At 43.0% G+C, this 14,277-nt stretch overlaps 1 protein-coding gene across 1 annotated transcript in view; it reads right to left on the bottom strand.

Annotated features, from left to right (window-relative positions):
- LOC137544823 (integrator complex subunit 6-A-like) overlaps positions 1-14,077 on the bottom strand; it is a 31,192-nt gene extending 17,115 nt beyond the window's left edge. The window contains exons 1-5 of the mRNA XM_068265916.1: positions 14,057-14,077; positions 12,874-12,963; positions 9,798-9,981; positions 6,327-6,452; positions 2,367-2,521 (exon numbers count right to left, since the gene is read on the bottom strand). Coding sequence (XP_068122017.1) covers positions 2,367-2,521; positions 6,327-6,452; positions 9,798-9,981; positions 12,874-12,963; positions 14,057-14,062 — 561 coding nt within the window. The 5' untranslated portion in view covers positions 14,063-14,077. The remainder of the gene's footprint in view (positions 1-2,366; positions 2,522-6,326; positions 6,453-9,797; positions 9,982-12,873; positions 12,964-14,056) is intronic.
- Between the last annotated feature and the right edge of the window lie 200 nt (positions 14,078-14,277).

Genomic DNA, 14,277 nt, shown 5'->3' with positions numbered 1-14,277 from the left:
CCTGTCAGTTTTGCGTAATTTTTCAATCAGTTTTAACTGACTGGACATACAGACCAAAAGTTTGCACACACCTCATTCAAAGAGTTTTCTTTATTTTCATGACTATGAACCTTGTAGATTCACACTGAAGGCATCTAAACTATGAACAAATGTGGAAGTATAGTACATAACCAAAAAGTGTGAAACAACTGGAAATATGTCATATTCTAGGTTTTTCAAAGTAGCCTCCTTTTGCTTGGATTACTGCTTTGCACACTTAGCATTCTCTTGATGAGCTTCAAGAGATAGTCACCTGAAATGGTCTTCCAACAGTCTTGAAGGCGTTCCCAGAGATGCTTAAAGAAAACTAGAACTGAAAATTAAAAGTCAAAATAAACATACTCAAGTCATACCTACCTCCTGTGTAGTCTACTCAATCTATTTTTCCTCTCCTGCGTCCTGTTTGTCCACTGTGATCAATGGAATTCTCAGTCCTCCATTTTGAAAATGGCCATTACCCCATAACAGCTTCCTGGTCAGCACACTGTTAAACTGTAACATCGCCCACTTGAGCCATAGGGAAACATGGACACATCAGTTCTCCTCTCAGTTGTAACTGACAGCAACTGATATATTTCAGTTCTGACAAAATGTTGTCAGAACTGGAAGGGATCACTGTAAGAAGAAAATGGTGAGCTTCTGAGGGGAACTGATAGCAAGGTAACTATGTAATGTTCGTTTGACGTTACCTCATGTGTTTATTTTAAATAATTTTACTCAGTACAGGTTCTCTTTAAGCACTTGTTGGCCCTTTTGCCTTCACTCTGCAGTCCAGCTTACCCCAAACCATCTTGATTGGGTTCAGGTCTGGTGACTGGAGGCCAGGTCATCTGGCGCAGCACCCCATCACTCTCCTTCCTGATCAAATAGCCCTTACACCGCCTGGAGGTGTGTTTGGGGTCATTGTCCTGTTGAAAAATAAATGATGGTCCAACTAAACGCAAACTAGGTGTAATAGCATGCCGATGCAAGATGCTGTGGTAGCCATGCTGGTGCAGTATGCCTTCAATTTTGAATAAATCCCCAACAGTGTCACCAGCAAAGCACTCCCACACCATCACACCTCCTCCATGCTTCACTGTGGGAACCAGGCATGTAGAGTCCATCCGTTCACCTTTTCTGCGTCGCACAAAGACACGGTGGTTGGAACCAAAGATCTCAAATTTGGACTCAGACCAAAGCACAGATTTCCACTAGTCTAATGTCCTTGTTTTCTTTAGCCCAAACAAGTCTCTTCTACTTGTTGCCTGTCCTTAGCAGTGGTTTCCTAGCAGATATTCTACCATGAAGGCCTGATTCACACAGTCTCCTCTTGACAGTTGGTCTAGAGATGTGTCTGCTGCTAGAACTCTGTGTGGCATTGACCTGGTCTCTAATCTGAGCTGCTGTTAACCTGCGATTTCTGAGGCTGGTGACTCGGATGAACTTATCCTCCTTAGCAGATGTGACTCTTGGTTTTCCTTTTCTGGGGCTGTCCGCATGTGAGCCAGTTTCTTCGTAGCGTTTGATGGTTTTTGAGACTGCACTTGGAGACACGTTCAAAGTTTTCCCTATTTTTTGGACTGACTGACCTTCATTTCTTAAAGTAATGATGACCACTCGTTTTTCTTTACTTAGCTGCTTTTTTCTTGCCATAATACAAATTCGAACAGTCTATTCAATAGGACTATCAGCTGTGAATCCACCTGACTTTTCCACAGCGCAACTGATGGTCCCAACCCCATTTATAAGGCAAGAAATCCCACTTATTAAAACTGACAGGGCACAACTGTGAAGTAAAAACCATTTCAGGTGACTACCTCTTGAAGCTCATCAAGAGAATGCCAAGAGTGTGCAAAGTAGTAATCAAAAGCAATAGGTGGCTACTTTGAAAGACATTTTCAGTTTCACAATTTTTGGTTATGTACTACACTTCCACATGTATTAATTCATAGTTTGGATACCTTCAGTGTGAATCTACAATGTTCATAGTCATGAAAATAAAGAAAACTCTTTGAATGAGAAGGGGTGTCCAAACTTTTGGTCTGTACTTAAGTGTACAGATTTGTGTGTGAACACCCATATAAACACATACAAAAACTGATTCCAACTGTCAAGACACCTTATGTGCGAACCACGCCTTTACTGTAGAACGTGCTTTCCAAGTCACAACCAGAATCTAGCTACATTTAAATTACAAAGGTGTTAAAATATACTATGCCAGTGAAAATTGGTCCAGATCCTGTCTCCTCACAACACCTGCCTTCTTATGCTGCCGGTAAGTGGAGCTAGTCAGCAGCCAGTGAGACACAGGAATATTGGCACCATATACAAGCGCCTGTACTTACCAGTGTTGGAGAATTTTGATCTGGCCAGAAGGACTCCGGTATTGGCCAATGACCAAGCGGGACACCAGTTTTGGGATTTGGTCTAACGTAGATTAATTTGCGACAACTGTGCCATGGCTGCACTCCAACAGGTTTATTGGCATCTGCAGCCCCATCTAAAAAAAAATAAAAAAAAAAATAAAAAATGTGTACATATAAATTAAGAAATTCTGCAACAAAGCCAAATTTATGTTAACAGTTTAGGGTCTTTTTTACACCATCTAGTGAGTTGCACTACATTTTAATTCAGATTTCTGCTGCAGTGCAGATACCATTCGTTATAATAAATTACAAATGTGTCTACAATCCACCACAAAATGCATGCAGCAGTGAACTGGCATTGCCCTGAGCAAATGTATGAAAGATTATTTTTTTAATTTATATAGTGCCAACATCTTCCGTAACTCTGTACACTGTTCAGCATCTGCTGCTGCGTTACAGTGCAATGCAAATATTGGGACAGGGCCTATATGACCAGTGTACAGGACGTCTTAAAAGTAAAGAATTTGTTTAACATTACATGCTGCTTCATGAAGACTTAGGTTGTCTAAGATCATGGCAAGAGGAGTATTCTTTAAAAAAATAAATAAATAAAAAAAAAAAACAGGAGGAGTTCTTAGGGCTTGTACACATGCTCAACGGATGTTGCCCGTCAGGGATCAGAAGCTGATCCCCTTAAGCAATGTCTGAGCCCTGCTGCAAGCAGGGCAGCTGTAGCAGCAGCAGATTTCTGTGCAAGGAGATGCTGCTCATTTGTCAGTTGGAAACACCCATTTCCCACAATGCAACAAGGCTCCCACAGTGTGATGTCAGCACCATGGTCCTGACATCACACCGTGGGAGGAGTTTCACCACAATATCAGCCATACAGCCTCTGATCTGTTTGAGAAAAGGTAAAGATTTCTCATAGAAAAAGGGGCATCAGCTACTGATTGGGATGAAGTTCAATCCTTGGTTATGGTTTCTCCAAGTCAGGTGTGTACAAGGCTTTAGGCCCATATGTAGCCTTCAACATACATTCAACTCCTCATTCATTAACACTGTACTCTGTCACCTCCTTGGATTCAAATGCTGGTTTGCTCTGACCCAATAGTGTGGGATTTCACATTACCTCTCATCTTGCCCACGTGGTGCATTTCCTTACTATTTCCTGGTTTGTTGTGGGGTTTCTGATTTTCAAAAACAGATTATCTATACATACCGTATGGGACAACTATTCAAATGTGTATTGCCATTCATGCACTTAGCACTTTTTGTGAACTACGACTTTTGCACTACAGTAAGATTTAGTTGGGTGGATACGCTATATAAACTAATTTAATCGGGATATTGGTTAAAGGAGAACTGTAGTGAGAGGTATATGGAGGCTGCCATGTTTATTTCCTTTTAAGCAATACCAGTTGCCTGGCAGCCCTACTGAGCCATTTGCCTGCAATAGTGTGAATCACACCAGAAGCAAGCATGCAGCTAATCTAGTCAGATCTGACAAAAATGTCAGAAACACCTGATCTGCTGCATGCTTGTTCAGGGTCTAGGGCTAAACGTATTAGAGAAAGCGGTTCAGCAGGTTTGCCAGGCAACTGGTATTGCTTAAAAGGAAATCAAAATGGCAGCCTCCATATACCTCTCACTACAGTTCTCCTTTAAGTGATGCTACTATATAGATGAATTACCTACAGTTTACATCACATACACCAACCAACTACAGTTACCACATTTCTGACATTGTACTAGTCAGAACCGAACATATTTTCCTTGGTTGGTGTGATGCATACTTTACGATCTCAGTTATGTATGTTTGAGGAGGTCCTTAGGGCCACTCTTTAGGCCAGAAACCCACTAGGAGCGATTTTCTGAACGATTTACGATTTGAAAACTTTTGGTAATGTACTGCTATGGGTGTGATCACACTGGAGCAATAGGATTTTATAAAAATTCCCCATAGCATTGTATTAGCAAGAGCTTTTCAAATCACTAGCGATTAGAAATCGCTCCTAGTGGGTTTCTGGCCTTAGATTTGAATGATCTCTTGTAAAGCTATATAGAATAAAGATTAATACTTTTTACACTATTGGCTGTTGATTGTATATATTTGAGGCTTAATGTAGCCATATATCATGCAACTTAGCGGCTGATCGACCATCCAATCAGATTATCGTATCGGATGAAAATCTGTGCTGCCAAGTGCATACCCAATCGACAATGCAACCAATTTCCGGCTGCAAGATGTAGGGGCAACTTGCTCAATTGTGTGCGCAGTGGTAACTGTGTGCGATAGTGGGACGAGCGACAAAAACCCCAGTGCTGCACCACTTCATGTTAAATGTTCCCCCGGTGCCCAGTGCAAGTGCCTGGAGCCGCGGTCTGGCTCCAGGCGCATTCCATTCTCCATACATGCACGGCCCAAGTGGTGGCTCGTGTGTATGGAGAACAGAGGAATCCCAGAGCCAGCAGAGGCCGCGGACAGGTAATGTATCACTTGCACTGGGCACCGGGTGGGACATTTAACATGAGGGGGGAATAGCATCGGGTCAGCAGGTGCGGAGTCACAAGGTCGGTTCCTGATCAATTTCAGCATGATTGGGACTGGAGAATCAGCCTGTGGTGTATGTGCAGCTGACAGATCGCTCTCCAATCAGATTAGGTTAGAGAGAGATTGTCTCTTGGTCAAATCTGCCCATCATCGCTAGATGTATGGCTACCTCTACTAGTCCTCTAACTGAGGAGGGCTGTTGTCTTTTTACTTTATTGACCATTCAACTCCTGTCTCCCAAAACAATAATTTAAGACATCAGGTGACAATTTGCATAATGTATACCACCTGCATATGTCACAGTCAAACCTACCACCTCTCAGGAAGAGAGCCTCTGTTATTTTCAAACACCTGGACTGATCTATTAACTGCCAGTAATCCAAGACCCAATATGTCAATGTATTAGAAGCACAGTGGAATAAAAAAAAATAAATTATATATATATATATATTAATAACCAGAGACATAATCGGGGATGCAGAGTTCGCCTCTGGACCAGACGGACTGTTAGGGGACCTCCAACAGTTGTATTAGCTCTTCATTGGTGTTCTACCAATAATGATCATCTCAATCTCTCCTGTGAATTGTGGTAATCATGTAACTGTTCCTCTCCCCATGCTTTAGTTAAGGACCACGCTAATTGAAATCTACGCCCTGTTTTGATGGCTGACTGCCAGGGCGTAGATTTCAATACATTGACACCGCACGTTCTCACCGCTGTCTCCCTGTTCCAGCTCACTCGCTCTGCTGTCTCTATAACGGCAGAGCCCTGTGAGCATGTCAGGAGCAGATTTCATTGGCTCCTGACCTTGCCTATCAACGTAAGTAGCTCCCATTGGCTTACATTGATAGGCAGGGTCAGGAGCCAATGAAAGTGGATCCTGACCGGTTCACAGGAACTCTGCCGGCATAGAGACGGCAGAGTGGGTGGCTGAGGTTCCTGGCGTGCGGCGGGTATGTGCGGCGATTCGTATATATTCCGCCATTTCATGTACCACTGGTCTCTGGTCCTTAAGGGGCAGAGACCGCTGGTACTTAAGTGGTTAACATCTAACATCACTATGGTCCTAGGGCAGGATTAGGTGCTCCATTATCAATTGTTAGGTATAAGGTGCTTGAGGGGACCCAGTGTAAAACTAGCACTGGAGCCCTTAGCTACGCCAATATATGGAGCTAAACGGACAACACTGAGTTTATCTTTTCAGATTTACCCTCATAATGTCATCTCTGTTATTAACAAGGAAGCTTGGGAGCTCCATGCTTAGATGACCCAACAAAAACTGCATATTCAGATTGCATTCATTGCTATGTGCTCATTTGTTACCCAGTCTTGCTCTAACATACATCAGCATTTTGGACTGAATAGGCAAATGCTGCATTATGCATACCTTCAGCAAGAGGAGGATCTGGTCCAGACTTCTCAAAGTTTATGACCACACCACTCTGAACCTTCTGCACCAATGACTCCAGGCACTGATTTAACATTCTCTGCGTGAACACACAGTAGGAGCGGCCTGGAATAGAGAAATGGAAGAAAACAAAAATGATGCAATTTCAAAACAAGCATTCTGTGTGGAAGCAATTTGTACATCTCTAATTCTAGATACATTGGATAAAGAGAAAAAACTAGGGTTCAAGCAAATCTGAACAACCCCCCCCCCCCAAAAAAAAAAAACAAATACTCCCCTATGGAGAGGGAAGGTTCTGGATCCTATTGAGCCTTTCAGGTGCCAACGTCCCCTGGTAGAGGTACTCTGCTTCCGGGAGCCCTCGGAAAGGCTTGGGGAGCACCTGTATTCCCCAAGTGCTCCCAAAGACTGGCAGCTCTGCACAGTAGGAGCTGCCCGTGTCCCAGAGTGCTCCTGAAGCCTTCTGTGGGTCCCCAAATCTGTGGAACAGGAGTGACAGCACTGGAATGAAGGGACCGTGCAAGGACAGGGAAGGCGCTATAAGATCCAGAGCCAACCCTCTCCATAGCTGTGTATCTGATTTTTTTTTTAACCACTTAACATCTCAGTCGTTTTCAGCTTATGCATCCGAGCAATGTTCACCTCCCATTCATTAGCCTATAACTTTATCACTACTTATCACAATGAACTGATCTATATCTTGTTTTTTACGCCACCAATTCGGCTTTCTTTGGGGGGTACATTTTGCTAAGAGCCACTTTACTGTAAATGCATTTTAACAGGAAGAATAAGAAAAAAAATGAAATTCATTATTTGTCAGTTTTCGGCCATTATAGTTTTAAAATAATACATGCCTCCATAATTAAAACCCACGTATTGTTATTGCCCATTTGTCACGGTTATTTCACCATTTAAATTATGTCCCTATCACAATGTATCGCAACAATATTTTATTTGGAAATAAAAGAGCATTTTTTCCGTTTTGCATACATCACTATTTACAAGCTTATAAAAAAAAAAATAGAGAGAAATATTTCATCTTTACATAGATATTTAAAAAGTTTAGACCCTTAAAGAGAACCCGAGGTGGCCTTGTATTACGTAAGTGGGGCACAGAGGCTGGTTGGGCACACTAACACCAGCCTCTGTTGCCCCATCGTGTGTGTCAAAGACCCCCCTGCTCGCCGCTATACCCCCGCAGAGCTGGCGACACGCAGCGTGTCGCCAGCACAATGTTTACTCTAGCGCTGTCTGTCAGCGCCGCTCCGCCGCCTCCTCTGCATCGCCGCTACCCGCCCTCGTCCCTTCCCTCCCGCTGATTGGAGGGAAGGGACGAGGGCGGGTAGCGGCGATGCGGAGGAGGCGTGGGAGCGGCACTGACAGACAGCGATAGAGTAAACATTGTGCTGGCGACGCGCTGCGTGTCGCCAGCACTGCGGGGAGTTTAGCGGCGAGCAGGGGGGTCTTTGACACACACGATGGGGCAACAGAGGCTGGTGTTAGTGTGCCCAACCAGCCTCTGTGCCCCACTTACGTAATACAAGGCCACCTCGGGTTCTCTTTAAGTAAATATTTATGTTTTTTTTATAGTAATTTTTTTTTTTTTTTTTTTTTTATTAAACATTTTATGTGGGCATTTTTGGGAGGGTGGGATATAAAAGTGTTTTATTTGGGGAAATATTGGTGTATTGTAATGTTTTTGGGAATTTACTTGTAGTTTTACTTTTTGGCCACAAGATGGCAATCTCGATTTTTTTTACATGACGTCACTCTAAGCGTACAATGTACGCTTAGAGAGAGACAGCTTCAGAAAGAGCGAAGCTTCCGAGAGAAGCTGTCGCTTTTTCAGCGGGGGAGAGGAATCAATGATCGGGCTCCATAGCCCGATAAATTGATTCCGTGGCTACCAACTCCGCGGCCGGGAGTGCGCGTGCACGCGCGCGATCGGCCGCGGGAGCGTGCCTGTCCTTGACGTTTTTATACGTCAAGGAGGACAAAGTGGTTAATTACACTTCAGTGTCACTTTAAAAGTGTAACTGTCGGGCATAAAATCAAAAATTATTTGTATATGGTGAACAAGTATTAAGGATGCTAACCAGGCAATCCAAAAGTTAAAATCACTTTTCTTGTTGATAAATGATCATTCCCCAGTTTACCCAACTCTTATTTGGTACACACACAAAAAAAAAAAGAAGTTGCAGGGCATGCTGGGATGTCCTTTTTGCTTCTATACTTCCCCTAAGACTTAACTAATGCAGCCCGATTGGATGAAGCCTCTTTCCCGGTTTCCCCTCACACACCTCTGTTCCTCTCTGATTGGCCAATATTTCTCATGCTGAGACAATGCACTTTCTATAGTAAAGGGCAGGCAAATCAGGCAGAGGAGAGTAGGGGAGGCAATGACATTAGGATTGGCTTCAAAATAGCCACACTTAAAATGGGAAATGCTAAGAATTTTCTCTTTTTTTCCTCTTTGCTAAAATCATAAGGCAGTTGAAATCTAACAGAACCGACAGCTTTTGGGCCACTTCATCTCCTTATGGGGGATTCTAACGGTTTTCTTTGTTTTCAACCGCATTTCCTGAACAGCAGTTTAACTGCCAAAATAGTAAGATACCAGCCAGCCTCCCTTCTCACTTGCACACTATTTTGTCGGTTAGACTTTGCAACTGCTGTTCAGGAAATGCTGTTGAAAACTAAGAAAACCCTGAGAATCCCCCATGAGAAGATGGACTGGCCCAAAACCTGTTGGTTCTGTCAGATTTTAACTGCCTACTTTTTGTGATAGTGGTCCTTTAAAGCCAATCTGTCGCCTGCATTTTGCCAGACCAGTTAGCAGAAAATTGAGGAGTTTAAACCAGTTTATGTTGATAGGATTGTTGGGGGGGGGGGGGGGGGGTAGATGGGGAGGGGCTGAAAGTTTGAAAAAGTGGGTGTAACCGCCAACATCCAATAGGATGTGTCAACTGCCTCAATTCACACTTTTGATAGGAGGGTCCCCAGAGTATGTACACCTAAGCCTCTGGATGACTAGTTTAAATAGCTAGCTTTTTACAAGCCAACATGCACTTTATTCACAAACTATCTTCCTTAGTTGGATCTTGCAGCTGTGCAAAACCACCCCATGGTATGCTCTGACACCAGGCTAACACACACACACACACACACACACACACACGATTTACCAGGGCAGGATGCGGATTCATTTTGCAGAGGGGTTAATTGAGGTTGGGAATGTCAAAGTAATTCTGAGTTTGCTAATTTATGCGGCTTTAAAATAAAATAAAAATCTTCAGCACCATGGAGGTCTCAGATATTCTTCAGCTCTCCCTCTTCATAAAATTCATAATCCCTTTACTATTAAAGATCTACACAAAAATAAAAAGGGAGGTAGCAGTTTTGTTCCACAAATAAGACTAACCCTCCAGTGACCCACAAATAAAGACTAACCTCCAGTGACATCACACATAGGGGTGATTGAGGATTCGTCCACCTGGACTGCAGCCGCCGGCTCCTGCTCAGTGGATGTTGCTCCAGGGATTCGAAGGACTAAAGAAAACAGTCTCTGATCCCAGCGGAATGGCTCTTTAGTTAATTCACTTCCGGGTAATGGGGAGTTCAAAGGCAAGTGGAGCTAAAGTAGTAAACACAAGTATTAAATTCAAACAGATCTATTGAAACCGATGCATAGAGAGTGAGGCAGCTTTTACAATTCTGAATTCTCCTGAACAATCAAAGACAACCTCAAAGGTTCAGCACCATGGAGTGTGACAAGGAGTCAGACTGGGTATTTCACTTAATGTCGGCCATTTTAATGCTTTCAGAGTTCCAGTTTTATACACACTCCCAAAGGACATAAAAATATACAACTGCCCCCAGGAACCAGAACTTTCAATTATGATTGGCCAATCACCGATCCAATTTTACCACCTTCATGTACTATGAGGGTTTACCTACACAATCTGCTAACAGTGTTCAATATCTGTTGACTCATAGTACGTGGAAATGGTAAAATTGGTTAGTGATTGGCCAATCATAATTGAAAGTGTGTACCAAGCTTTAGTGAACATGGGCCCTTAGAGGTGTGCGGGACAGTTTGAGGCCAACTAAGATGGATCCACTTGCACATGATTTTTTTTTATTTTATTTTTTTTACTGAAAAACCCTCTCCCCAAATGATTAAAAAAAAAAAAAAAAAAAGTCTCAATACCTTGCCTGACATGTTCATCAGACAAGGTAAGAACAAGTAAAAGACTGGCATCAGACAACAGAGAATGGCCAAGAATGGGGAGGTGTCCTTGTTATGGCAGAACTGTTCCAGCATCATCCATGGCAACTGCATGACTCCTCTCACAGAGTACTCTTATTCCAATTAAAGTGATACTGTAGTTGGGCGTTTCGGGGAAAAGGAGTTGAACTTACCCGGGGCTTCTAATGGTCCCCCGCAGACATCCTGTGCCTGCGCAGCCACTCACCGATGCTCCGGCCCTACCTCCGGTTCACTTCTGGAATTTCAGACTTTAAAGCCTGAAAACCACTGCGCCTGCGTTGCCGTGTCCTCGATAGCGCTGATGTCACCAGGAGCGTACTGCGCAGGAACAGACCATACTGGACGTGCGCTCCTGGTGACATCAGTTAGAGCAAGGACACGGCAACGCAGGCGCAGTGGTTTTCAGACTTTAAAGTCTGAAATTCCCGAAGTGAACCGGAGGCGGGGCGGAGCATCGGTGAGTGGCTGCGCGGGATGTCTGTGGGGGACCATTAGCAGCCCCGGGTAACCAACTAATTTTCACCTGACCCCTCCCTACAGTATTCATGGGAACTATTACTAACATTTTTTTTTTTTTAAAGTAAAAGTCCCTCTGGGATGATCCATGTTGGAGGCACATCAGCAAATTTGACTAAGATTGAACATCAAAGCTGAATCCATGCTTTTAGATCCGAGAATGTCAACATTAGTAGATTTGATTCTCCACATGGCAAGCTTTTTTTCTAGAGCACTTTACCAAACATGAAATATTATAGATAGTGTATTTTAGAGAAAAGGTGTACACAGGCAGGGTTGGATGAAAGGATTTATCCCATCAAAGATAAGATAACTATATATATAAAAAAAAAAAAAAAAAAAAAAAAAAAAAAAAAAAGTAATTCACTGGCTGTTTTAAGTCTGAAATGGCATGTCTACTCAGTCTTATGCTGGGAATACACAGTTCGTTTTTGAGCCAGATAGATGCCATCTCCCGCTTGATCGTTTTGATGCTTGATTGGTGATAGAAGTGAATGGAAAAAAAGATAAGAAAAATGAGTGGAAGATAAGAGAATCGACTGCAGAAAGATCACACAGGAGAATCGAGGGGCAGAAATGAACCGTGTATGCCCAGCATAACACACCTTTATGCACAACACATCAGTAATTGCAGTGGGCATCATTTTTTAGATAGTGGCTATATATTTTATAAGCTTCTGCATTGACTGTAAGCAAGGCCCTGGCATCCAGGATAACAGTTGCATAAAGCAAACTGGAATGATTTTCTTTTAAACAATGCAAATTCCCTGGCTGTCCTGCTGATCCTCTGCCTATACTTTTAGCCATAGACTCTGAACAAGCATGCAGATCAGGTGCTGCTGACTGAACAGAGGCGCCAAAAGTATAAGATTAGATTAAATGAGCTTAAAAACCAACTTAAATGGCAAAATTGGAGGAAGTGGTGGTCTTACCTCCCTCAAGCAGACACGACAACGACTGCGATTCAGACAGTCAAACACATTTATTAGGAACTCCAAAAAGAAATGCAACGCGTTTCGCAGGTTCAACCCCGCTTCATCGGGCAATATAGGGAGGAGTATCAAACAATCTGCACAAGGATTCAAATTAAGCGCCTCTGAGGGGCTTGCCTAATGAAGCGGGGTTGAACCTGCGAAACGCGTTGCATTTCTTTTTGGAGTTCCTAATAAATGTGTTTGACTGTCTGAATCGCAGTCGTTGTGTCTGCTTGAGGGAGGTAAGACCACAACTTCCTCCAATTTTGCCATTTAAATTGGTTTTTAAGCTCATTTAATCTAATCTTATACTTTTGGCGCCTCTGTTCATTGTATACAATTTTGAGTCCACCCTTGGTGGAGGGTTGCTACCCTTTCTTCCTGTCTACAGAGAGCGACTTCTTAATCCTGAGTGGGGTCAGGACAATCTCCCCACCTGCCTTTACAGTGGTTGCCTGCTGGTGACCCTGACTTGTGAGTATCTAGCAATACAAACTTATTGGGGCTCTTGGTGTTCCCTGTTTTTATCTCTTTGCATGCTGACTGAAGGCAGACAAGTTTAGCTGCATGCTAGTTTCGGGTGTGTAACTAAGACACTGCTATCCCTCGAGATCAGCAGGACTGCCAAGCCAATGGTACCATTTACAAATCAATATGGCAGCCTCCCTATGCCTCTCACTTCAGGCTCCCCTTTCGCACTAAGACAACACAAGTTATGTGACAACCCCAATTTCTTATTATACTGAACTAGAAAGGGAGTTCTTACTTCCTCTTGAACACCGCTGTTTGATGTCAGTTTACTTCCATCGGTTATTGCAATAATGATGGCAGGCTCCAAGAAAAATGGATTTCTTCCCTGTGGGAGACAATACAAAATAAGGTTCAAATGTACAGTATAACCAATCTGCTAAACAGACGCCACCTGCTAAGCAAGTAGCTGAAATGATGGGCCACAATTTTAAAAAATGCCCAGAAAATAAAGTCAATTGAACATGTTTTTTCAATCAAAGTAAACAAATCAAAAACTTTTCCATTTGCTCCTGCAGGTGATAGTGTCCTGGAAACGGAGTTTGGTACACGCAACCCTTTACTTCCCAAAAGCAACCATCTTCCCAGCATACATTCTGCAGTGCTCTGGATCATCAACTCAGAGTGTACAAATGTTCATGCCTGCTCTCCAACCACCCTGTCACACTCAGAGAGGCTTCTGGGGATTCTTCCTACAACTAACATCAAGATGTCTACCGCAGCTGTGTATGGCTTCACGTATTACATTTCAGCCGAAAAATATACAGACGTTAACTGGCTTCTCCTAAAGAAAAATTAGCCTTAGACTACATTAGACATGACTCCGGTGGAGATTACATAGTGAGCCCTTCTGAAGGACAGTTAGTGACAAGACTATATACTCTGTACAGCGCCGCAGAAGAGATAAGCGCTATATAAAAACTAACTGATACTAAAATGTTATAATTGTGGCTTCAAGGTAGGCAATTGAAGAACTAAAACTTTTGCAATAAACAGCTCAAAGCAGTAACCATATTTTCTTTGGGATCCAGGCGGAAGGTTACATTCTATGCTACTGTCAACTTCACTAGTAGCTTCACACAACGCTGGTTCACACCATGAGCGCTTTTAAAAGTGCCAGCATTTCAAAAAGAGCTTGACTAATGTGTTTGTATGGGCGCATTCACACCAGGGCAATGCGATTTTTCCAAAACACGGGTCCTGCAGTATTTTGGAGGAGATTACACCTCAATGTAAAGTATGGAAAAACAAATTGCTGACCGCAATTTTCAAAGCTTTTTTGCCAAAAGCGGTTCACTTCCAGGTCAAAGTATTTCCACAAGAGCTACAAAATCGCTAAGGATAAACAGAAAATCGCTAGGCACATACTGGGAATTGCTACTGCAAATTGCAAACAAAAAGCACTAAGAGTTTGCGATTACACCCATAGCTTCATTTTCTTTTCTCCAGCTTTGAAAGGGACATCGCTGAGTTCTCGCAAACTTAACCCAGATTTGTGAAAAGAAAGATCTTTCTCAGACTTGGCCTCATGACAGAAGCATTTGGCTGTTGCCTAGATACAGCAGCTGTTGCTAAATGTACTTCATGGCCCCATTCATGTAGGCACTTGTTATGCCTCGCCTCTCCGTGACACCTATTGAAT

Source organism: Hyperolius riggenbachi, chromosome 2, assembly GCF_040937935.1.
Source record: "Hyperolius riggenbachi isolate aHypRig1 chromosome 2, aHypRig1.pri, whole genome shotgun sequence".
Taxonomy (NCBI): Eukaryota; Metazoa; Chordata; class Amphibia; order Anura; family Hyperoliidae; genus Hyperolius; species Hyperolius riggenbachi.
Note: the sequence above shows the minus strand (reverse complement) of the source record. Positions and strands in the feature narration are given on the sequence as shown.